This window comes from Sorex araneus, chromosome 1 (assembly GCF_027595985.1).
Source record: "Sorex araneus isolate mSorAra2 chromosome 1, mSorAra2.pri, whole genome shotgun sequence".
In the NCBI taxonomy this organism is placed as follows: Eukaryota; Metazoa; Chordata; class Mammalia; order Eulipotyphla; family Soricidae; genus Sorex; species Sorex araneus.
The window spans coordinates 46,119,495-46,145,389 of record NC_073302.1 but is presented as its reverse complement, the minus strand read 5'-3'; the positions used below and the strand labels follow the sequence as shown (position 1 = coordinate 46,145,389).

General features: G+C 37.7%; 1 protein-coding gene across 1 annotated transcript in view; it reads left to right on the top strand.

The window, feature by feature from the left end:
* IFT74 (intraflagellar transport 74) overlaps positions 1–23,519 on the top strand; it is an 87,694-nt gene extending 64,175 nt beyond the window's left edge. Inside the window, exons 17-20 of the mRNA XM_055136419.1 lie at positions 14,875–15,038; positions 16,166–16,291; positions 20,541–20,601; positions 22,184–23,519. Of these exons, the coding sequence (XP_054992394.1) occupies positions 14,875–15,038; positions 16,166–16,291; positions 20,541–20,601; positions 22,184–22,302 (470 nt within the window). The 3' untranslated portion in view covers positions 22,303–23,519. The remainder of the gene's footprint in view (positions 1–14,874; positions 15,039–16,165; positions 16,292–20,540; positions 20,602–22,183) is intronic.
* Positions 23,520–25,895: the final 2,376 nt, after the last annotated feature.

Here is a 25,895-nt window from a genome sequence, read left to right as displayed (position 1 = left end):
GAGTAGACTTGGATATTAGACCTAAAATCATAAAATCCATATTAAACATAAGTGACATACTCTCAAACCTCAGTTTTAAAGATATGTTTGAAGATTCAACTCTATTGAGAAGTGAAACAAAAATAAAAAATTAGCAAATGGAACTTTACCTGAAATTTGAAAACTTTTAATCAACAAAAGAAACCATTGTAAAACAAAAAGTCACTTAGCACCTAGCACTTGGAAGATATTTGCATATCATATATCTGAGGAAGATGATATCTAAAATATATAAACTATGCATGCAACAAGGAACCCAGTTTTTAAAAAGACCTATTCAGGTTTTTTGAATGGTGAAGTCTGCAAAGAAGATGACTCGGACACAGCGGGGGAAATGTTCAACATGACCCAATGTCAAGGAAAATGCAAATCAAAACTGCAATGAGATATCACCCCATACCAGTAAGGATGAAAAGACAGTTTATATGTAAAAGATAGAGAACAACAAATGTAGGCAAAAGTATGAAGAAATAGGAACCCTAGTACATAGTGGAAATATATATTAGTGCAGCCTCCAGGGAAAATGATATTAGAATCCTTAAAAAAATAAATATGGAAATACAACACACATTTATCTGAAGGATATGAAAACACTTACAAAACTAATTTCACTTACAAAACTAATTTCACTTCTATGTTTATGTTTGTTATTTTGGAGGGAGGGGCATACCTGGCAGTGCTCAGGATTATTCCTGGCTCTGTACTCAGGGATAACTCCTGGCAGGGCTCACGGAACCATATGTGGTACCAGGTATTGAACCAGGGTTGGCCACGCACAAGGCCAGCACTCTACCCACCGTACTAGTTCTCTGGCTCTCTGCTCTTAAGTTTATAAAAGTCATTATTGCCCAAAAGTAGAGAAAGAGTAAGAAGGAAATTGTCTGCCAGAGGGTGGGTTTGGATTCTGGCACATTGGTGGTGGGAAATGTACACTGTTGGAGGGATGGGTGTTCGATCATTGTATGACTGAAAATCATGAAAGCTTTGTAACTGTATCTCACGGTGATTCAATAAAAAAGAAGGGGGGGATAAAAAATTAAAACATCATTATTCACTGTAGCTGAATTCAAAACATGAGCTCAACCTTAATACCTATCAGAAGATTACTGGAAAAGAAGCTGTAGTATATATACCTGATGAAATACAACTGTACTCTCAAAAAAAAATTACTCGGCCATTTGCGACAAAATGAATGGGACTTGGATATATGACTTAAGTATTTTTAAATGTTTATTTTCTTTTGCCTATATACTTAAAAATTTTTATGGAAAACCTCTTTTTCTGCTTTATACCATAGAATTTTATGGAAAACCTGTTTTTCTGCTTTATACCATATCTTAGGTCAATAATAATTCCACAAGTCTTTTACTCGTTTATGCTAATCTTTGCATGACTGTTATAACCAAATGTTTTTTTTTAAAGTTAATTATAAATGCCAGGAAATGGATTTAATAACCAGGACTTTATATTTTGTCATACTTTTATACTTTGCATTTACATTTCTTTTTAAAAACTGGTCTTACTTCCTGCAGAGATGTGGAGTTGTAAAAGCATGAGAATTGGCTTCAATGGAGATAAAATACAGCATATTACTATGATAACATTTTATTAAAAAATTTTTGTTAAGGTTTATTTATTGACTCCTACAATTAATCTCACCTATTATTATTTTTATATGCTAATTTAAGGCAATCAAATAAATTATTTTACCCTCTTAGTACAAGAAAATTTTGTAGGTTTATAAATATTTTTGGTCACCTTTCATAATTAATGGATTTTGTGTTCACTTCTTGTGGGTTGCTTTCCTTTTTGCCATCAAAGTTATAAAACTCACCTGATTTTCTTAATGTACTCATTTTGCTTAAGAGAGTAAAATGACTTCTTAGGGAACGATAACAATTTTAGATAGTAGAATGATTTGTGGTCCTCCAGAAACTTACTGTACATAAATAGATATGTTATATCTGTAATATAAGAATTTCTGGGAGGAAATTGGGGAAAATAGCTTTCAAAAGCCTCCTTAGGGAAACTTAAAAAAAAAAAAGCAGATGGAGAAATACTGGTGTTACCACATTAAATAAAGAGGCAAGCAATCTGTCAGCAATAGTTTGTATTTATATATTTGGAAAGGAAACTCCAGGGAATAAACAAATGCACTGATGGCAGAATAACTCAGAAACATTTCCCTAGGTCAAAGTGGTTCCTTCTGAGATTTTGCTACTATGTACACACTGCTTGGTAAACTTTGCAACTTCATAGCATATCAGAAGGAACTAGTCTGCATCCTCTTCCTGTCTCTTCCCTTGGAGAAGCTTTAAGCTTTATACCGGAGACCTGCTGTTAAACAAAGATAAACTTTACCCTATACCATTCCACCATTTCTCCTCTGGAGGAGAAATTTTGCATAGCTCCTAAATGTATTTACTAAATGTACACATCTGTATTAAGCTCGTGTTAAACTAATTCAACTTATTTTTATTTCACCAGCCAAAACAGGCAAGCTAAGTATATTTCCAGTAGGAACACCATAAACCTTAGTGACTTGTTCAGCACTTTGATTCTTATCTTAACTATTTTCAACCTTAGTAGAGCTATAAATTCAGCGAAGCAAAACCCTTTCAAAAACATTGAAGTATATTTTAAAGCAATAAATATGTCAAGTAGGTTGAGTCTTAAGGGATAAAAGGAAACATTCAAGGAATGCTATTCTAAATATACCTCAACTTTAAAAATAATTTTTAAAAAATCAATGACTTTGAAACATTGTTTTTTGTTATATGGTATTTTGTACTTATGTAATAGTTCATAATATGAGATATGCTCACTTCTACAGATTTTTATCCTAACCTAACCTTCCAAGTATATCTTAATCAATAATCTTTCCAGAGAGGAAGGCTTAAGAGCAGCTTTATATTTGATTTTCAATTTTAGAATCTGTACAGCTAATAAAATTTAATTTCAAGTAAATTTTTCTAAATTGTGTATGACACCAACCAACTGATTTCCTGTCTCCTGATACGAAAAAAACAGTGACAAAATTTGCATAAATTCCACCTAAATTCTAACTTGACTATTGAACTATGTGTGTATTGGCTAGGTTTTAAGGAAAAAGTAATACAAAAATGAATTACTAGAAGTATGAATACATAATTATATATTCATAGTAATTCATTGTATATGAATACAAAAAATAAAAATGAATTAGCTAGATGTTGAAAGAACTGAATATAAAATTTCATATGTTTTTGTAGAAAAAGAAAATTTTAGAGTTTAGCAAAGTTTATTGACTAAGTATAATATAAATCAGTACTCAAAGGCGCACAACAGAATTCATAATATTTAAAACAAATGTTACATAAACAAATGTCATTTAAAATGTTATGCTGTAAAATATTTATAAAACATGAATAGAAAAATGTGACTCCAGGGGAAAAGTTGTCATTATACCCTGAACCTGAAATAACCTAGATGTAGAAATAAAAAGAAAAAGTCTTTAGAAATTTATATTGGGGCTAGGTAGAGCAGATCCTATGCAAGAATAAGGCCCTGATTTTGATCTCGATTACAAAAAGAAAAGAAAAGAAACATCCACCAAATAAAGAAAAATTCATTAACAGTGTTAAGAAGTTAAATAGATAATATAATAAATTAGTCATATAGAGGAATGGAAATTTTTTTAAAAATTACAAAAAATCAAGTAAAAATTCTAGACTTAATTAAAATGAAAAATTTAATGATAAAATTTTAATGACAAAATTAAAGTGAAAAATTTGAGGCTGAAGAAATGGTATAGCAGATAGGTGCTTGCTTTGCATGCAGCAGACCTGGGTTTGGTCCCTTGCACCCCTTATGGTCCATAGGCCACCACCAGAAGTGATTTCTGAGAATTAAGTTGGGAGTAAGCCTTGAGCACAGCCGGGTATGGCCCAAAAGCCAAATTTTTTTTAAAAATTGTTGAAAGACCTTAAAGGAATATTGATGCATCAGAGTCAGTGATGACTGAGCAAAAGCTCTATGATTAGCAGTATTGTAAACCACAGTGTCTAAGATTCAAAACTAATAATAATAATAAAGGATCATTCTCTGCCTCTGTCACCAAGTAACTAAAGAATGAATAGGGTTATTGTAATTAACTCTGGACTGGATCAATAGCACAGCAGGTGAGGAGTTTGCCTTGCACAAATCCCACCCTCCAGGAATTTATCCATTTCTTCTAGATTCTCTTGTTTTGTGGCATACAGACTTTCAAAGTAGTCTCTGATGATCTTTTGAATTTCTTTGGTTTCTGTTGTGATGTCCCGCCTTCCATTTCTGATTTGGTTTATTAGAGTTCTCTCTCTCTCTTTCTTTGTGAGTCTTGCTAGTGGTTTATCAATCCTATTTGTTTTCTCAAAGAACCAGCTCTTAGATTCATTGATCTTTCGGATTGTTTTTTTGGGTTTCCATAAATTTTTTTTCTGCTCTAAATTTTATTATTTCTTTCCTTCTGCCTGGTTTGGGCTCCTTTTGTTTGACTTTTCTAAGGTCTTGAGCTGTGAGATCAGATTATTTATGTGGGCCCTTTCTTCCTGAGATATGCTTGCAGAGCTATAAATTTTCCCCTTAACGCAGCTTTAGCTGTGTCCCACAGGTTCTGGTAGCTCATGTCTTCATTCTCATTTGTTTCCAGGTACCTTTTGATTTCTTCCTTGATTTCCTCCCTGACCCACTCATTGTTCAACATTGAGTTGTTTAGTTTCCAGGTGTATGGTTTGGTCCTCAGCGTCTGTGCATGATTAATTTCTATCTTCAGTGCATCATGGTCTGAGAAGATAGTTGATACAATTTCTATCTTCCTGATTCTATGGAGGTATGCTTTGTGGCTCAGCACATGATCTATTTTGGAGTATGTTCCATGTGCACTGGAAAAGAATGTGTATTCTTTTTTATGGGGATGCAAAGCCCTGTATAGATCTATTAGCAGCAGAATGCTGGGTTCAGTTTTTGAATCCATTTTGCCACTCTGTGTCTCTTGATGGGTGAGTTTAGACCATTGACATTGAGAGAGATTATTGTCGTGGAGTTTTGTGCCATCATTCTGTAGAAGTGTGTTATGCTTGTAGAGGTTTTTCTTTTCTTACAGGAGCCCCTTTAGTCCTTCTTTTAAGTTTGGTTTTGAGTCTATGAAGTTCCTTAGCTGTTGTTTATCCATGAAATTATGTATGGTTCCTTCGAGTTTGAGTGAGAGTTTAGCTGGATAAAGTATTCATGGTAAGGCATTCATTTCATTGAGTTTTTTCACTATAGCCCACCATTGTCTTCTGGCTTGGAGGGTTTCCTCTGGTAAGTCTGCTGTGAATCTAAGGGGTGCTCCTTTGTATGTGATTTCTTTTTTTTGACCTTGCTGCTTACAGTATTGTGTCCCTATCTATGGCATCCATTATTCTGACTGATAATGTCTTGGAGTCTTTTTATTAGGGTCTCTTCTAGCTGGCACCCTTCAGGCTCCTAGGATCGGAACATCTGCATTATCCAGCTCTGGGAACTTTTCAGCAATGATTTCTTCAACTGTGGCTTTCTCGTTAGGGTTGCCTCTCTGTCCTTCTGGAACTCCAATAATTTTTATGTTATTTCTCTTGGCATCATCGCCTAGGTCTCTGATTCACCCTAGAACTATTTTAAGGTCTTTTCCAATTGTTTGTTGTAGCCTGTGGGCTTTCTGCTGCTCATCTTCAAGCTCACTAATTCTATCTTCAACTGTAGCCATTCTACTGTTGAGGGCTCCCACTGTGTTTTTGATTTCGTCTACAGTGTCTTTTATTCGTAACATTTCTGAATGTAGCTTTCCAATTTCTGCTCTCATTTCTTCCCGTTATTTCTTCGCTGACTGCTCCACCGTTTCTTTAAGTTCAATGAACATTCTCAGAATTTCTTCTCTGAATTCTTTATCAGAGAGATCACATTTGTGGGAAACCCCTGATGAGGCTTCTAGACTCTTTTCTTCGTCCTTTCCTTGCAATGGGGATTTGCGCGGTTTCTTCATGCTGTCATGATTGTATGGCGGTAGGACCTTCCTGTTCACTAGAGCTAATCTCTATTTTTGTGAGTTTTTGATATTTTGGTGCAATTGGAGTAGGCTAGTGGTTTATTTAGCCTTTTGTGTTTGAGGTAGCTGGGGAGATCTCCACAAAGTTAGTTAATGGGGATTGAGACGTCTGTCAAGTATACTGGAACTTGACAGGGAAAAGAACTGCCATGGCCCCTGAGACCACACCCACTGAAGCGGGGCCACGCCCACTACCAAAGAGGCAATGCCCTTTCTGGCCACTGGACATTGGGTTGAGATCAGGTCAGATCCCGCTGAGGGCTGGGATGTTCAGTGAGGGGATCAGGGGCACCTGGATGAGGAAGCAGGAAGCGCAGGGTCAGTGGTGGTGAGGGGTGGGGTCCCTGCCCGCTGGACACTGGTTTGAGATTGGGTCAGGGGGACGGTGGGCTGAGAGTGCGGGCACCGACGGCTGGGATGCTCAGTGAGGGGCTAGTATAGATTTTTTTTAATTGACTCTAACTACTTTACAGCTATTTAAAAAATATGTATATATGTACATATATATGTATCTCAAACTCAGGAGTGGCATGGAAAGAAAAATATCAAACCCAAGGCCTATAGAAATGAACCTTAGGTAATAAAATATATTAAATAGTATTTGTTTTGCCATAGTTCACTGTTGCTCATATGGGCATCTTTTTTGGATCACAGAATTATACTGATTACCTTAAAAATGCCAGACTCTGCCATGTGGGCGAGATACTCTCTATAGCTTGCCAGGCTTTCTGAGAGGGACGGAGTAATCGAACCCGGGTCGGCTGCATGGCAAGCTACCCGTGGCGTATTCGATATGCCAAAAAAAGTAACAACAAGTCTCACAATGGAGATGTTACTGGTGCCTGCTCACGCAAATCTATGAGCAATAGGATGACAGTGACAGATATGATGAATAATATCACTCAGCACCAAATCCTAATAGTTTTTGACTGTGGGTAAATTACCTTTAAAAGCATCAGTTTCCTTACATATAAACATTTGCCCTCAGGATCTATTATGAAAAAAGTATGTCAGATTTAAAAAAAATAAAGCCACACTTAAGATAATTCAGTAGTGTTGGTTACCTTCTGTGTAATATTTTCCCTGTAAAAAGGAACTTTTAACAAACAGAATCACAAAGTCTCTAAAAAAGAGGATGTAGATATTGTATAATTCTATCACAGGAATTTAAAAAATATTTTATACAAATGTTCTTTATATTAAGAAGAATTTGGGAGCTAAACTAATAAATAAGAATATCTAAAATAGAGGCTCGAGCGATAGCACAGCAGGTAGGGCATTTGCCTTGCATGCGGCCGACCCGGGTTCGATTCCCAGCATCCCATATGGTCCCCTAGCACCGCCAGGGGTAATTCCTGAGTGCAGAGCCAGGAGTGACCCCTGTGCATTGCTGGGTGTGACCCAAAAAGCTAAAAAAATATACATATATATATAAAATATTTGTGATCCTGCTCACTCTTAAAACTTTAGTATTATCTTTTTTTATTATTTTACTCCAAATGAAAAAAATGAAAGACCTTTCTTTTTTTTTTTTAAGAATTTTATTTTATTGAATCACCATGTGGAAAATTACAATGCTTTCAGGCTTAAGTCTTAGTTATACAATGCTGAAACAACCCGCCCTTCACCAGTGCCCATATCCCACCACCAAAAAAAACAAAACAAAACAAAATACATACACCTCCCATCCCGCCCCCCTACCCCCCCTTGTAACTGATAAATTTCACTTTACTTTCTATTTACTTTGGTTACATTCAATATTTCAACACAAACCTCACTATTATTGTTAGGAGTACCCCACTAGAGTCAGACCTGTTGTAAGAGATATGAGGTCGCACGGCCGCGCGGTTTTGGATTTCTGTACTTTAGCAACTAAGTCCAGGGAGATTTCTTCCAGATATTGGATCATTGCAAGCTTGTAAACCCGATCTGTGGTTGTCATAATATGATGGTCACCACACCCTTCACCCCCGGCAAGGAAGAAGCGAGAGAGACAAATACCTTTCCCCTCCTGGGCGGGCATGGGGCTGCGGCTTAGTTCTCAGGCTGGAGACATTCTGTGAGGAGCTCCCCATGTCGAAAAATTTAGTTGGCGTCTGGAGTCACGCTCATGCAGCTGCAGAGAGGCCGCACATGTGAGAGGCCGGGATCACATCTTGGCGGCCGAAAAGACCTTTCTGACTATGTTTACGGCAACTAATTTTTTTTAATTTCAATGGTTCTCAGCCAATTTTTTTACTTTGTTAATGCTTAATTCTATTTTTTTTAAATATTGTATAAAGTAGTTCACAGTATTTGATTACATTTGATAAACAACCAAGTCCACCACCATTACACCTTTCCATCACCATATTTCGGATGTTTCCATCTCAAACCCCAATCCCTGTCCCAAAGCAGAACTGAAGTAATATATTTTGTATTATTTGTTATGAAAGACCGCTGAAAATGATACAATAAAACTATCCTTAGAGGAAAAAGTGTGAAGGTAGTTATATTTCATCCAAGGGCCATTAAACCCTTTTATAAGAGATCACTAACATGTTGTTAAAGGTTGAACCTTCTGTTCCTTTATATATATATATATTTATATATATATTTATATATATAAATTTATATATATTTATATATATATAAAGGTTGAACCTTTATATATTATATATATAAATATTTATATATATAAATTATATATATTATATATATAATTTATATATATAAAGGTTGAACCTTCTGTTCCTTTATATATAAATATATATATATATTTATATATATATATATATATATATATATAGCGCAGTGGTAGGACATTTACCTTGCAAGTGGTCCACCTGAGTTCGATTCGCCATCCCTCTCGGAGAGCCCGGCAAGCTACCGAGAGTATCCCACCACGCGGCAGAGCCTGGCAAGATCCTCATGGCTTATTCGATATGCCAAAAACAGTAACAAGAAGTCTCATAATGGAGATGTTACTGGGGCCCGCTCAAGCAAATCGATGAACAACAGGACAACAGTGCTACAACAGTGCTATATATCTCACTTGTCACTTGTATCACTTATCATCCCATTGTTGTTTGTCGATTTGTTCAAGTGGGCGCCAGCAACATCTCCATTTGTCCCTGTTGCATGCTAGTGTAGCCCTATGGCATCTGCTCGCTCCAGGAACATGAAGAGCCTCAAACCGTTCATTCAGGGTCCTGACGAAGAAGTCTGACCATCTCATAGGTGGGCAGCCACGCAGTCTTTTGACATTCCATGGAATCCAGTCAGTAACAGCTCTAGTCCAGTGGTCATCTCTAACTCACATTGCATGTCCAGCTCATCTGATTTTTGACGTCTTGGCAAAGGAGACAGTGTCCCTGATTCTTGATCGTCGACGGAGGTCAGAACTCCAGTTTCCTTCTGTCACTTGAGTGAAACGTGATACACACACACACACACACACACACACACACACACACACACACACACACACATATATATATAATCTGATTTTATTGGTTGTCTCCTACTTTGTAACCCATCAAATGTGGTGCGGTACTTTTGGTGTATGGAGTGGTGTGTGGTATAAAGTGTCTAGGAATAGGTTCACTCATGGGTGAAGCTCAGCCCGAGTATGTGGGAAGTGGCCATGAACATTGTGGCAGTTGGGTCTGAAGGTTTTCGGCTGCTGGGTCTGGGTCCCTTAGGGCAGGGAGGGGTCTCACCCACCCCCCCTCTTGGGCGCTCCGAGTGAAACAGCCTGGTGTGAGGTCCAGCAGCATGGTTTTGATGAGGGTCATGTTATGCTCCTTTCTGGGAAAGGACATGCGATCAGGATGGTGGCCGATGATGAGATTATCTAGCACCAGCCAGAGGTGGCTTATGGGAATGACTGCTGAGTCACTGGAGACGGGAGGGGGGTAGGGGTAGGGGCAGTGGATCTCCATTCCCAGTCCCGTTGAACCTAGAGTTCTCAATCACAAAGTCCCACTTACCTGGGCTTTCTGAGAGCTCACTCATGGGTGAGGCTCAGCCTGAGCTTGTGGAGAGCGGCTGTGAGCATGGTGGTGGTTGAGTTCTGGAGAATCAGCCAAATTTTTAAAACTGTTTTCTAGGTTGTGTGTGTGTGTGTGTGTGTGTGTGTGTGTGAAATCTACTGTCAAATATATCACAGTCTTCTTGGTCAGTAGATTTAAAGCATATTTTGCAGTAATTAAAAAATAATTTCTTCTGGCACTCTTTATTCTTGAACTGGCTTTTCTCTCTGACTCATGTTTTCTCTTATTTCTCTGGCCTTTTCTTAGTTACCTTTATGGGAAACTTCAGAATGTCACTTTGTTCTTCAAAAAAAACAATCTTTTTGATGAGCAATAAAAATATCTTTTTATTGCTTCATTTGTTCAGAGACCAAACTCGGTGATATTCATGGTCTACTCTTAAGCTAGGTATTCAAGGGTCACTCCTGGTGCTCAAGAGAACATGCAGTGCTGGAAATTGAACCCAGGTCCTCACACATAAAAGGTTCTACCACTGAGCCACATCCCAGGCCACCAAAGTATCTTTAGACCTCACATTTCTATCTGCTCCAGTGATGGCTGCTATGACACTTTGGATAAACTTCTGGTTCTCTACCTTGACTGAAAAGACCTTTGATGAATTGAAAGCTTTCTGATACTTAGTTTGTCTCCAGCCACCAGTACTGTGAATTTTGAATTCTCCAGCCACCAGTACTGTGAATTTTGGATTCTCTTTACTAAACCACTATTAATTGCTCAAAAAGTTAGCTTTTTCAGTGGCATGGCGACTGCCATCTTTTAGAGCCCACTGAACAAAGGTATGAGCTTGCAGTGATGCTACTTCTGGCAGAAATTTCTCTGGACTTAATTACTAAAATACCAGAAATCCAAGACCTCATATGCTCTTCATTCTCAGCAATGGAAAATAAATTATCAAATGATGCCTTTTCGGCAGATCTGATTGTTGGGGGGAAATTCCAAACAATAATAGTGAGTTTTCTCTTGAAATATTGAATGTAATTAGAGTAAAGAGAGAGTAAAGTGAAAATCATCAGCCATACAGGCAGTTTGGGGGGGAGTGGGAGGTATACTGGGTTCTTGGTGGTGGAACATGTGCACTGGTGAAGGGATGGGTGTTTGATCATTGTATCACTGAGACTTAAACCTGAAAGCTTTGTAACTTTTTTCATGGTGATTCAATAAAAAAAAAAAAAGAACCCCAGGGACTTGGCACACCGCTGGGGTGACATAAATAGATTGATAAATATTTTATACGACAAAAGACAACAAAATTAAACTGACTTATTAGCAAAAAAAAAGTTAGCTTTTTTTCCTTACCTGTAAACAAGACGATTCTTTTCTCTGAACAGTTACTTTCTTCTTTGGCTAATCCCTACTTGTTTTTCTGTTTAAAAGTCATGTATTTGGAGAGACCAGGGAGGTAGCATAAAGGGGTAGAGTACAGATCTTGCATGCACAATGCTTGTAGTTTGATATCCAGTACCTCCAGATGTAGCCACAGTGCCCCCAGAACACTGCAGGTCAAGCTGAGGGTTGTAGGGAGTAATCACCGGAACACCTGAGTAGGGCCCTGTAGAATTAAAAAGAAGAGAGAGGGAGAAAAGCTTGTCATTACACACTTTTTGACTAATGGCAAAGTAGTTATCTAATTTCCACAGTAGTTATCTAATTTATTGTAAATTTTTATTTGGTTAACGTAGTTCTGCCTCTAAATGTAACTCCTTAGGTAAAAATTGCCTTCATATAGTTTCATTATATCCTAACACCTGCTTGTTTGTTAGGAGGACTTGGTTTTTTTGGTTTTTTTTTTTTTTTTTTTTACTTTTTGGGTCACACCCGGCGATGCTCAGGGTTTACTCCTGGCTCTGTACTCAAGAACTACCGCTGGCGGTGCTCAGGGCACCATATGGGATGCTGGGAATTGAACCTGGGTCAGCCGCGCGCAAGGCAAACGCCCTACCCACTGTGCTATTGCTCCAGCCCCTTGGTTGCTTTTTTTTTTTTTTTTTTGCTTTTTGGGTCACACCTGGCGATGCATAGGGGTCACTCCTGGCTCATGCACTCAGGAATCACCCCTGCAGGTGCTCAGAGGACCATATGGGATGCTGGGATTCGAACCCGGGTCAGCCGCGTGCAAGGCAAATGCCCTACCTGCTGTGCTATCACTCCAGCCCTGCCCCTTGGTTGCTTTTTAAAGAGACACACATATGCACTTTTATTTATTCAACACTCATTACTCATGGATTATATTTCTGTGATCTTACCTAGTCACTAAAATTAAGTTTTAATCTCAAAATCAGTACTTGTATTACAGAGCTGGAGATAGAATACAGCAGGTAAGGCACTTGCCTTGTGCATGGATGACCTGAGTTAGATCCCTAGCAGTGTATATTGTTCCTGAGCCCTGGCAGGAATGATCCCTGAATGTAGTCAGGAGTAGCCCTGAACCCTACTGAGTGGGACCCAAAACCAAAACAAAACAGAAAATACTTGTAGTGCAGGCATTTGTGGATAGGTGCATAGTGGTGAAAATTTTCAATGCCTGACAGGTGTATTCCTAGTGGAGGACAAATAAGGAAATACCCTGCCTTAATGTTTTAGTTTTTATATTATAAGCAAGTTGAACTGGAGCCTGGCAGAGCCTGGCAAGCTACCCATGGTGTATTTGATATGCCAAAAACAGTAACAAGTCTCACAATGGAGACGTTATTGGTACCTGCTTGAGCAAATCAATGAGCAATGGGATGAAAGCACTACAGTGTATTATAAGCAAGTACCCATTTTCTGATATCCACATTTTTCCTGAATTTTTGTGCTTTTTGATGATTTTTGCCCATTAAGAATCCCAAAGTGCTGAAGTCCTAGACTGTAAAAGGCTTTGGCGTGTCTCATGGAGAAAATATATTTGATGATCTTTATCAGGCATAAGTTAAATTCTGGACCATGAATTCAATGTGAACTCAATATTGCATATTAAATAAAGTGTCTTTAAACAGAAATATACATAAACAAGATAACATCTCAGTTGATGAAATTATTATGAACAGAGCGTGTAGCAATCTAACTCTAAATTTTCTCTAAAATCAATAGTTCAGTATTTCACTACTCATTGTTGATAGCGACTTGAAAGAATATAACTGCCAGAAATGATGATTGACTGCAATTCTAAACTGTTACTCAAAAATATATTAATTGTTTCATTAACTTGCTTTTTGCTCTACATAATTTGTGAATGCCACTTAAATGTCACATATATTTGCTTCATATGTTATTTTCCCCCTGATTTAAATTTTAATAAAGTAGTTCACAGTAATTTACCGTATTCAGTATTCCAACACCAATCCCACCACCACACCTTCCCACCACCTTTAGTTACCCTCCCCACCACCCAAGCCTGTCGTATGAAGGGGAGTATAAAAACTCGTGGCCACACGCTCTGGGGATTCTGAGATTTTGGGTAGGGTGATACAACTTGTGGCTCTGTTGCAAGATTTATTTGTCAGTCTCTGGATCATGGTTGTTAATGAGTTTAAATGGCACCAAAGGTGGTTCCTGGGCATGACTTCTGGGCTCTGGGAAAACAGGGATATGGGTGGAGGTCGCCCATTCCAGACTCCAGAGTCCTGGGGAGTTACAAAAGCCTAATACCTGGGGTTTTCAGCGGATTTATTCTCATGCATAAGGGGCTTGACTTGAGCCTGTGGAGATCATACATTATTCTATTAAGAAAAACTTTGTTCTTATATATTTTGTATGACTATAGAGAAAAGTATGACTAATATAAGTCAAATTACTTTGCTTATATTACATCTCCAAGGTGAAAAACATTTCATTTAATTAATTAATTTATTATTGAATTTCCGTGATACAGTTACAAACCTTTCATGATTGAATTTCAGTCATACAGTGATCTAACACCCATCCCTCCACTAGTGTACATTTTCCATCACCAATGTCCCCAGTATTCCTTCCACCACCATGACCCTACCCCAACCCCTGCCTCTTTGGCAGGCACCTTCCTTCTTACTCTCTCTACTTTTGGGCATCATGGTATACAATACAGATACTGAAAGACCATCATCTTTTGTCCTTAGTATACTTTGAGCATACATCTCCCATCCCGAGCAACCCCTCCAACCATCATTGACCTACTGGTCCCTTCTCCATCCCAACTGCCTTCTGCCCCAGCACAAGAGGCAGTCTTCCAAACCATGGAGTGACCCTCCTGGCCCTTGTCTCTACTGTCCTTGGGTTTTAGTCTCATGTTATCTTATATTCCACAAATGAGTGCAATCATTCTATGTCTGTCTCTCTCTCTCTCTGACTTATTTCACTTACTTGATATGCTACATGTCCATCCACTTATAAGCAAATTTCATGACTTCATCTTCTCTAACAGCTGCATAGTATTCCATTGTGTAGATGTACTATAGTTTCTTTAACCAGTCTTCTATTGGGCATGTGGATTGTTTCCAGATTTTGGCTACTGAGAACAGTGCTTTAATAAATATCCAAGTACAGATGTCATTTCTACTGTTCATTTTTGCATCCCCAGAATATAAATGGAAAACATTTTAGTTTACCTTGTATTGGCTCACTTAATTGGCACTAACATTTTATTTGCAGATAGTTTTGTAAAATATGGTACTTAAATACAAAACATGGCTGCATTACATTTCCACATGTGAAAGTAATACCATTTTGAATAATTTGGGTCTTGAATTTTCTTCTCTTCAGATAGTCAACGTCTACAGTTGGATCTACAGAAAATGGAGCTTCTGGAAAGTAAGATGACTGAGGAGCAACAATCTCTAAAGAGTAAGATAAAGCAACTGACAGATGATCTGGAGACATATAATGATTTACCAGCCTTAAAATTATCAGGTGAAGAAAAGAAAAAGGTAAATGCTAATAGTGTTATACAAAATTGCAAAAAGTTCAAATTACTTTTTCTTGTTCCAGTTTAAAATATATCATTTATAATGCTGGGGGAAAAGGCAGCTCAGATAGAGAAGAGAACAATAAGTATGGGGTGCTTGGAGGGCCCACTCAGGATGGGAGATGTGTGCTGAAAGTAGACTACAGACTGAATTTGGCCATTCAATACCTCTATCGCAAACCACAACACCCATAAGGAGAGAGAATGAGAGCAAGAGCAAAAGGGAATGCCCTGCCACAGAGGCGGGGTGGGGTAGGGGGATGGAGTGGAAGTAGTGGGAGGGATACCGGGAACATTGGTGGTGGAGAATGCGCACTGGTGAAGGGATGGATACTTGATCATTGTGTGACTGATACATAAGCACGAAAGTTTGTAAGTCTGTAACTGTACCCCATGGTAATTCATTTTTTTAAAATTTTAATTTAATTTAAAAAATAAAATATATAATTTATTGATTTATTGTTTTCAGTTTTTTATTTGATATGAAGTAACCAAAAATGAAGATATTATGGTAGGAATTTAGAGCTTTTACAGATTAAAAAGAAGATAAATATTAAGGCTGGAGAGCTAGTACAATGGGTAGGACCAGCTTGCGTTTGATTCCCAGTACCACATATGGTCCCCCAAGCCCCACTTCAGGAATTATCTCTGAGCCCAAAGCCAGGAGTAAGCCCTGAGCACTGCTAAGTGTCAATACAAAAAAGAGAAAGAAAGATAAACATTGAAAAGCAAAAGGGAGCATTCAATAGGTAGAAACTTTGTTATATGCAGATTTGATTATGACTTATGTAAATTTTGTCACTGGTTTTTAATTGCCACTTGCATTAATTTAAAGTAAACTTTATTTTAAACCAAAGATAAATTTAGGAAAGTTAATATAGTAGGGTAAGAACCAATAGAGCAGCTTTATATTATAATTAATATAGTTGATACTAACTCAGTTTATTACAACTCACATTATAGTTTTATTAATATTTTGAGTATTTATAGCATTAGTAGAATTTTATCAAAACACCATTGAATTTATTTACATCAAATGAATTTCTATTTATATTGTTCTGTTATTTCCTTCTGTTCGGATTTATCTAGAAATTACATCAGGAGAGAACAGTGTTATCAACTCGCAGAAATGCCTTTAAAAAAGTAATGGAGAAGCTAAACTTAGAGTATGAGAGTCTAAAAACACAGTTACAAGAAAACGAGACACATTCTCAGGTAAAAATTAAATGGAAAATCGTTAATTTTTTTATTATTTTCAGATTCTCTGCTTTAGTCTTTTCATTTATCTTTTCAAACTCTGCTTGTTTATAAATTTTAAGTATTGTCACTGTATCACTGTCATCCTGTTGATCATCAGTTTGCTTGAGCGGGCCCAGTAACGTCTCTATTTGTCCTAGCCCTGAGATTTTAGTAGCATCTCTTTACTTGTCCTTCCCAACAGTGCTGCATTAGAGGCTGTTCAGGGTCAGAAGAATGGGACCCATCATTGTCACTGTGTTTGGCATATGAATACGCCCCAGGGAGCTTACCAGGCTCTCCCGTGCAGGCAGGAAACTCTCTGTAGCTTACCAGGTTCTCCGAGAGGGAGAACTAGGCTATAAGATATTGCGCAGCAGCAAATGCAGCCATGCGCTTCTGGGAGCTTGGTTTTGTAGTCTCCGGATGTTGGCTATTGTGAGATACACAGCGCCGGGGGCAGTGTCTGAGTGTGACCGCCTAGCTACTGGAAAATGGGGGACCTGGGGGAAAAAGGCCCAGTCCCAATCCGAGCAGGCTTGGAGATCTCAACCCCGAGTCCCGCACACCTGAGTTCCTCTGCTGGTTCCTTCATGTGTGAAGCTTGTCCAAGCGTGTGGAGAGTGGCCTTGAGCATGGATGTGGCTGGGTTCCAGAACTCTTCAGCCGCCGAGGCTTTGCTCTATCTGATGGCTATTGGGCAAATTTTTTTCTAATCTTTGTATCTTGGTCACTGTTTCTTTGGAGGTGCAAAAGCTTTATGGCTTAATGTGGTCCCATTTATTTATCTTTGCTTCCACTTGTTTGGTCAGTGGTATTTCATTTTTAAAGATGCCTTTACTTTCAATGACATGGAAGGTTCTGTCCACATAACTTTATGGTTTCACTATGTATCCTATGGATTCAGGCATCACTGTTCACAATAGCCAGAATCTGGAAACAACCCGAATGCCCAAGAACAGATGACTGTATAAAGAAACTATGGTACATCCACACAGTAGAATAGTATGCAGCTATTAGGAAAAATGGAGTTATGAAATTTGTTATAAATGGGTGGACATGGAGAATATCATGCTGAATGAAATGAGTCAGAAGGAGAGGAATAGAAATAGAATGACTGGACTCATTTGTGAGATATTAAAAAAAAACACCCTAATATAGCCCAATACTCAAGGACAGTAGAATCAAGAACCAGGAGAATTGGTCCACAGTTGGAAACCTACCTCAAATGCTGTGGGAGAAAAGACAGTTGGGATAGAAAAGGGACCACCATGGCAAAGAGAGTTGGAATAATCACTCTGGATAAGAACTGTTTGCTGAGATTCTCAAAAAACTAGAGGTTGAGCTCCCATTTGACCCAGCAATACCACTGCTGGGAATATATCCCAGAAAAGCCAAAAAGTATAGTCGAAATGACATCTGCACTTATATGTTCACCGCAGCACTGTTTACAATAGCCAGAATCTGGAAAAAAACTGAGTGCCCTAGAACAGATGACTGGTTGAAGAAACTCTGGTACATCTATACAATGGAATACTATGCAGCTGTTAGAAAAAATGAGGTCATGACGTTTGCATATAAGTGGATCAGCATGGAAAGTATCATGCTAAGTGAAATGAGTCAGAAAGAGAGAGACAGACATAGAAAGATTGCACTCATCTGTGGAATATAGAATAATAGACTATAAGACTAACACCCAAGAATAGTAGAAATAAGTACCAGGAGGTTGTCTCCATGGATTGGAGGCTGGTCTCTCATTCTGGGCAACTCAGAGAAGGGAACATCAAGTAAAATGTAGTCGGAGGTCATGTGGGGGAAGGGTGATGCGGGCCAAATATAGACTAGAGACTGAACACAATGGCCACTCAACACCTTTATTGCAAACCACAACACCTAATCAGAGAGAGAGAACAAAAGGGAATACCCTGCCATAGTGGCAGTGTGGGGTGGGGGGAGACGGGACTGGGGAGGGTGAGAGGGATGTTGGGTTTACTGGTGGTGGAGAATGAGCACTGGTGAAGGGATGGGTTATCGAACTTTGTATGGGGGAAACATGAGCACAAAAATGTATAAATCTGTAACTGTACCCTCATGTTGATTCACTAATTAAAAATAAACTATTAAAAAAAAAGAACTGTGTGCTGAAAACAGGTAAAGGAACAAACATGATAACCTCTCAGTACCTGTATTGCAACCATAATACCCCGAAGTGAAGAGAAAGAGGGAGAGAGAGGGGGAGGGAAAGGGAAGCGTGAGGGAGAGGGAGGAGAAAGGAAAGTGCCTGCCATGGAGACAGGCTGTGGGGAGGGTGGCAGGAAGGAAAGCTGGGGACATTGGTGTTGTGAAATGTACATTGGTGGAGGGATGGGTGTTGGAACACTGTATGACTGAACCTGACCATGATCAGCTTTGCAACTCTGTATCTCATGGTGATTCAATTAACAATAAATAAATAAATATATATATGGCTACACGGGTATCATTTGCCTTGCATGCGGCCAATCCAGGTTCAATTCCCAGCATCCCATATGGTCCCCTGAGCACCGCCAGGAGTAATTCCTGAGTGCATGAGCCAGGAGTGACCCCTGTGCATCGTCAGGTGTGACCCAAAAAGAAAAAAAAATTAAACATTTAGGAATAGATTGTGGTTTAAATTTTTTAATTATTATAACAATTGGGCTGGAACTATAGCACAGCGGGTAGGACATTTGCCTTGCACGAAGCCGACCCAGATTTGATTCCTCTGCCCCTCTCAGAGAGCCTGATAAGCTACCGAGAGTATCTCGCCCGCATGGCAGATCCTGGCAAGTCTCCTGTGGCGTATTTGCTATGCCAGAAACAGTAACAAAAAGTCTCACAATGGAGACATTACTGGTGCCTGCTCGAGCAATCTGATGAGCAACGGGATGACAGTGATACAGTTATATATAAAGAACTTATAAGAGACCTGTTAAATAAGTTGTAGGAAAAAGATATTCAGACACAAACTTGTGCCTCATTATATCCTGGAGAAGCTGCTGATTTAGGTATATAAAATAGAAGGAATTTGACCATCTGATATAATGTCACTTTTATAGCATTATTCACATAGCACTTAAGAAGTCTGCTGTATTTATAAAGGCTACTTCTGAGTATGAAAATAAGGGGGAAGAGGTTAGTACTTGACTTAATCTAAAAGATTACTAGAGATTTTTCTTTTGTCAAAAAGTGCTGACTGCTTCCTTAGATCAGTCTGGACTTCGAGGTCCTATATGAGGAAGCTAGATCTGATTTAGTGTAGTGTTAACACACAGCAATTTGCATAATGTATTATAATTCATCCTATATCTCAATTTATCTTTTAAGGAAACAATGAAGTGGATGCAATATTAAGACTGAATTTATGCCCTGAAAATAATTTAAACATAAATGTAGAAAGAAATATTAATCCTGTTTCAATTGTCAGATATTTCGATTGTTATTACTATTTGAAAATGTCTCATTAGAACATTGTCTCATTTTTCAGATAGTTGCTTTCTGAGGAAAAAAAAAAACTATGTGCATCTTAAAAAAGAAAGACCGTAACCTAGAGTTACAAGGTTAATTAAATCAGAAAAAACAGTTTAATTCTATAACAGTAAAATTGTCTTCTGAGGAAGCAACCATCAATATAATATCCACATTAGCTTCCTGTTGATGCAAAAATTATTGTAATGGTGCCAGCTTTTTACCAGCCTGCTTATAATCTTCACACTGCAGCTCTGTTCTTATCACAACTTGTGGAATTAGACAGGAAATTTAGCCCTGGAAATAAGGAAGTTTTTCCTATATAGCTGAACCTTTGACAGTGTTAGAATATATATTATAATCGTGACATTAAACTTCCAGATTTCAAGGAGCAGTTCCCATTATGTCCCATTCTTTTTTTTAACTTCTTTTAGAAATGGGGAAAATCTCAAATTGTCTCTCAATTGGCATATTAAATGATACAATACATTCAGTATTTTGCAGTAAAGTAGACATGTAGAGTAAAACTTACTGTTTAATTCAACATTATATTTATTAATATATTTACTATTGTTTAAACTTTTATAAACCTTTTTTTGTCTACCATGGCTTTATCTCAATAAAATGAAAGGAGTTGATAAGATTTAAAGTTCAGTGTTTTTTCCCTCCTTATCCTCTTTAAAAGGGTGTATAATTGTTTTGCATATGAGCATTGGCTAACATTTTTCTTTTGTGTTTTTAGCTTACAAATTTGGAGAGGAAGTGGCAACACCATGAGCAAAATAATTTTGTAATGAAAGAATGTATCCTTTAAAAAGCTACAAGTGAATCTCATTATGTTTTTCTAGGAAATTTTTTCAAGACAAATTCATTTTAGCACATCTACCTAATACAGACAAAATATTGAGCTAAACTATAGGAGAAATAAGTAAAACGTTCTACTCTGCAATAGCTAGGTGTGTGTACATATGTGTGTGTGGTACACTGGTAACAAACAGAGTATGCAAAGTCATACTGTGGCTTGTAGAAGCATGGAGACTAAGTACATAGATTTAGTAGTTAGAAAATCTAATTTTATTTATTTTATGTTTGCTATATTATTGTGGTAACATTGCTTATAATAGTGTCAATGTTTATGCTTTTGTTGTACAAAATTACTGCACCTTCAGGGAAATCTAGATTTAAATGTTGACTCTATTATATACAAATTATGGACCATGGACAACTTACTTAATTTGTTCAACTCTGAATTTTATCATAAGTAGTTAATATTTTCTTTTCATAGAGTTGTTGAGAGAATTATGTATAACCATATATGTCTGATGTATATCAGCATTTCTATAGTTTGTTATTATTTATAGTGCTGCTTCTTGGATATCTGCACAGGAAAATGAGATAAACAAGTAAGGTCATAAGAAATTTAACCTTCAAGCTTATGTCAGTCACTTCAACTTGATCTTATTTTTGCCAAGATGGTACTTATGTCCCATTTTCTTATCTTTTGGTGTGATCATAGGAGGAAGCAGATGCTGAGGACATGTATTGTGGAATTTCAAGAAACATTTCCTCAAAAGTTGTTTCCTATTCCTTGCTTTGACCCATTCATTCAAGGACATTTCTGCCTAAGAGGATGAGATTCAGCCTTGTTGGTAGCACATTTTCTCTTCTAGAAAGAGGGCTTGCTGAACTTGAGTGCAGAAAAGCATGGACTACTCCTGGCTTACCTCCAGATGAGATGCTTTAGAGGCTCTCTCCCAGTGATCATGCAGTTCAGTTTGAAAGAATACTTCTATTCACAACATACAAAAGTCCAGCACTCTAATTTTTGCAGCATAAAATACATAATTTTGAACAGTGTAGTGTTGTCTGAAATTCTTAATAGTACTCTAGAGAACATATTTTTGACCAACTAAGACCAGAATTATTAGATTGAAATGAATAACATGTTAATTCTAAAAATATGGTCCAGAACAATAGTACAGCAGATAGGGTGTTTGCCTTGCACATGACCAACCCGAGTTCTATCCCTGATGTCTCATATGGTCCCACCAGGAGTAATTCCTGAGTGCAGAGGCAGGAGTAACCCCTGAGCATTGCTGGTTATAACCCAAAAAGGAAAAGAAAAAAAAAAAGTTCCTACATTTGGGCAAACTTTAAAAAAAAAACAAGTTTTGCTTGATGGTTTAGATTTCAGTTGATAAGTAATTTGCTAAAATAGCATTGTTAAAATTGTTAAAATGTGTTAAAATTCTCATTGTACTTTTTCTGTGCTATCTTCAATTTTTAATCAAAAGAAATCCCAGTATTACTTGGTTCCTTTCGGAGTTACTGTTAGATTGATAATTTAATTAAATGGTGTTATTCTTAACTTAGATAATTAATTAGTCATAGCAACCAAGAGTCAAGAGAGTGATTACCAACCAATTATGAAGAATGTGACCAAGCAAATTGCAGAGTACAATAAGACCATCGTGGATGCTCTACACAACACAAGCAGAAACTGAATCTAAACCAGCTGAAAGACTAAATGTCATCTTTCTGCTGATCTTCATATAAGCTGACTGGAAAAATAGCTTCCTCTTGTATAGTTTTGCATGTTCTTTGAAGAGTGATATTTAAAATAGTGTAATGGTTCAATAGAGTTTGCATATAAGAGTATTATCAACTTTCTGTTTTGTTATGATGATTTAAAAAAAAAGGTCTCAAAGAGGGGCTGTGAGAGCTCAGAGGACTAAATACAGGTTTTTCAGGAGGAAAACGTGGGGAAGCCTGGGCTTGATTCCCAGCACCGTATGGAACCATGAATATCATTGAAAGCAACTCCCAAACACCACCAGGCTGGCCCAACACCTCCTCGCCCCAAAAAACAATCTCTCTGCCCTGCACCTTATATATTTTTATTTTGTCCCATATGTGACAGGGAAACCTTATGGTTTGAAAGGTATGCTGTTGGGCCAGAGTGTTGCTGACCTGATGGGGCACATGTCTTACTTGAGGCTCAGGGTTTGAGCGCCAGCACCACAAACAAACCAACCAGTGAGCATTAAAAGAAATACTGTAGTGAAATGTGGTTATTTTGGTCTATGGCTGCTGCTATTTCTGCCCCAGAGTTTGATGAGAATTTGCTTTTTCATATGGTAGGAGTACTTAACGAGGTTAATTTATAAATATTAACTAGAAAAAACTAGAACACTTACAATTGTGTAGTATAAGTCTGGGATCTCTTATTGTATCTAAAGATGTATGCTTTCTTTTGGAGCCAGGAATTTGTTGTCTTGGCCAGCATAAAATATTCATTAAAGATATTCTTCTACTGATCTCCTGTTGTTCACCAAGTTAATCTATTTGGCATCCCTCTTATATGTATATTGATTTGTTTCTTGGGGAGAGGGAAAGTGGGAATCTTTCTTTAGATATTTTGCGTAAATTGTCTCAGGCATGTTCTTTTCTGAAAGTAATATCACTAAATATTGTGGTGTAGAAGGATGAGCCCAGGTGATACATCTATTAAAGTAGTATTCTTAAAGATGTGCTTTGGTCCTAACTTGTAGTAATAGAATGAATCACAAAAGTTGTTGAAACCAAGGTAAATTGTTTCCTTTTTCTTGGCTGCTCAGAACTCTAAATCTGCTATTGTGCCATAAGTTCAAGAGTAATATATACTGTTAATAATGGCTGCTGTTTATGTGAGTAGTAGGATTGTGGGTATTTTTTTTTTTATTTTTTTGCTTTTTGGGTCTCACCCGACGATGCACAGGGGTTACTCCTGGCTTTCCACTCAGGAGTTACTCCTGGCAGTGCTCAGGGGACCATATGGGATGCTGGGGATCGAACCCGGGTCAGCCGCGTGCAAGGCAAACGCCCTACCCGCTGTGCTATCGCTCCAGCCCCAATTGTGGGTATTTTAATCTTTCTCAAATTTTGTGTACATTTCAAAAGTATGATATATACCTATAATTCTTAGAAATGCAATGAAAATGAAATTACGCAGTTAGAAACTTTTAATATAGTAATAAAACCAGATTCTAGTCCTTGCTCTTAACAAAAACTGAACAAATCTTCACCCAGAAAGAAAATAAAAATATTGGCCTTTCCATTAAAAAACACTTTTATACCATATCAATTAGAAGTTTGGCAGGAAAACTGAAAATTTCTTACAAAACAAGTCAGGTGTCTGACTTCTATTCTAAATTACTTTAAAAATTTTTTGTTAAATTACCATGACATATAAACAGTTACAAATCTGTTCACGATTAGTTTCACTCATACAATGTTCTAACAGCTGTCCCTTCACAGTGTACATCTAAATTACTCTTATATGATAGTTGGGAAACATAATTGAGCAGGATTTCTTTAAACTAAAATGTGTTATCTGAGGGAAATTCTCACTAATGTCTCTTCCTTCCTTTCAGAGCCTTCCAGCCAATCCAGTGGAATATTCTGTCTGCTAGGACAGGTCTGAGAGACTTCTATCTGCACCAACGGCTCTTCCTTAGTCACATTGCCCAGTGGGTTCCATTAGTGCTAAGAAAACATCTCGCAAGTCAGATGGAAAGAAGCTACAGACTGAACAAACAAGCTGAACAGTTTCATTACTGAAGATCAACATGGGAAAGTTAGCAAGTCTTTGTTTTTCCCACCTCATTCTGTATCTTTATAAATAAATATGATTTCTCGATACACTCGTTCACTGGGGCTTCTCTCATTTAGACTATATTATGGTATTATGTGAAAGTAAACATTCAGGGCAGATTTGATGTATTAAAAATGCTGAGTATATTATTCATACAGAGATGCAGGATCAGTTAATAGGAGTTCCAGTGGTTCCTGTCTTCCTAGGTCCAATTTCTCTATACTCTTTTTTTTCTTATATAGCTCCTGCATTACAACCTTAATAAATAGGAATGTTTAGACTTAAAAGTAAGAGGAAATTTAGACTATAGAAGCTTGCGAGCTTTAAAATTGCTATTGTAATTTTAATTGCCAACCTTGGCTAACGTGGCCAACCTGAGTTTGATCCTTTGCCACCCCCCCCCCCCACTACTTTAAGCCATATCAAGAGTGATCCCTGAGTATAGAGCCTGGAATAAGACCTGAGCATCACTGGTTGTATTCCCAAAACAAAAATTGCTAATGTAGCTTTCATTTACCCATATCTTTGAAAAGTAAAAGATATGTCTTTAAATTGTTCAATCCATGTGAGATTGAACATCTTTAAGAACATAATAATTATTAATACAAGGTACAAAATTTAGGACAAACAAAATGAAGAAAGAAAAAATAAATTGCATTCCTCACCAGTTTCCTTAGATCTGTATATACAACCAATCACACAGATTTATATTTATGTATTTTAATGAAATTAAGATATCACTGTCAGGCCATTGCTCATCGATTTGCTCGAGCGGGCACCAGTAACATCTCCATTGTGAGACTTGTTACTGTTTTTGGCATACCGAATACGCCATCAGTAGCTTGCCAGGCTCTGCCGTGTGGGCTGGATACTCTCAGTAGCTTGCCGGGCTCTCTAAGAGGGAGGGAGGAATTGAACCCAGGTCGGCCTCATGCAAGGCAAACACCCTACCTGTTCTGCTATTGCTCCAGAAATTAAGATATAACATTTTAAATTTTCTTATGCTATTATCTTGCAAGTAATTTTTCTATATCATATATTCATTTTTATTTTTATAACTGTCAATCACAATCAGTCACAATATCCTGTTAATCACCGATTTCTCGGGCAGGCTCAGTAACATCTCATTTCATCCTTTCTCTGAGATCTTAGAAGTCTATCTCGACTTGGCCCTCCTAACGATGTTGCACTGGGGGCTCTTCAGGGTCAGGGGAATGAGATCCAGCTTGTTACTGGATTTTGCATATGAATACACCATGGAAAGCTTGCAAGGCTATCCCATGTGGGCAGGAAACTCTCAGAAGCTTGCCAATTTCTTCTAGAGGGAGAAGTAGGCTAAAGATATTGTGCGGCCGCAAAGCGGCCAAGTGCTTCTGAGAGCTTGCTTTTAAGTCTCTCTCTGGATGTTGGCTATTGATGGGATTACACACACCTGGGTTCCTCTGCCGGTACCTTCATGCATGA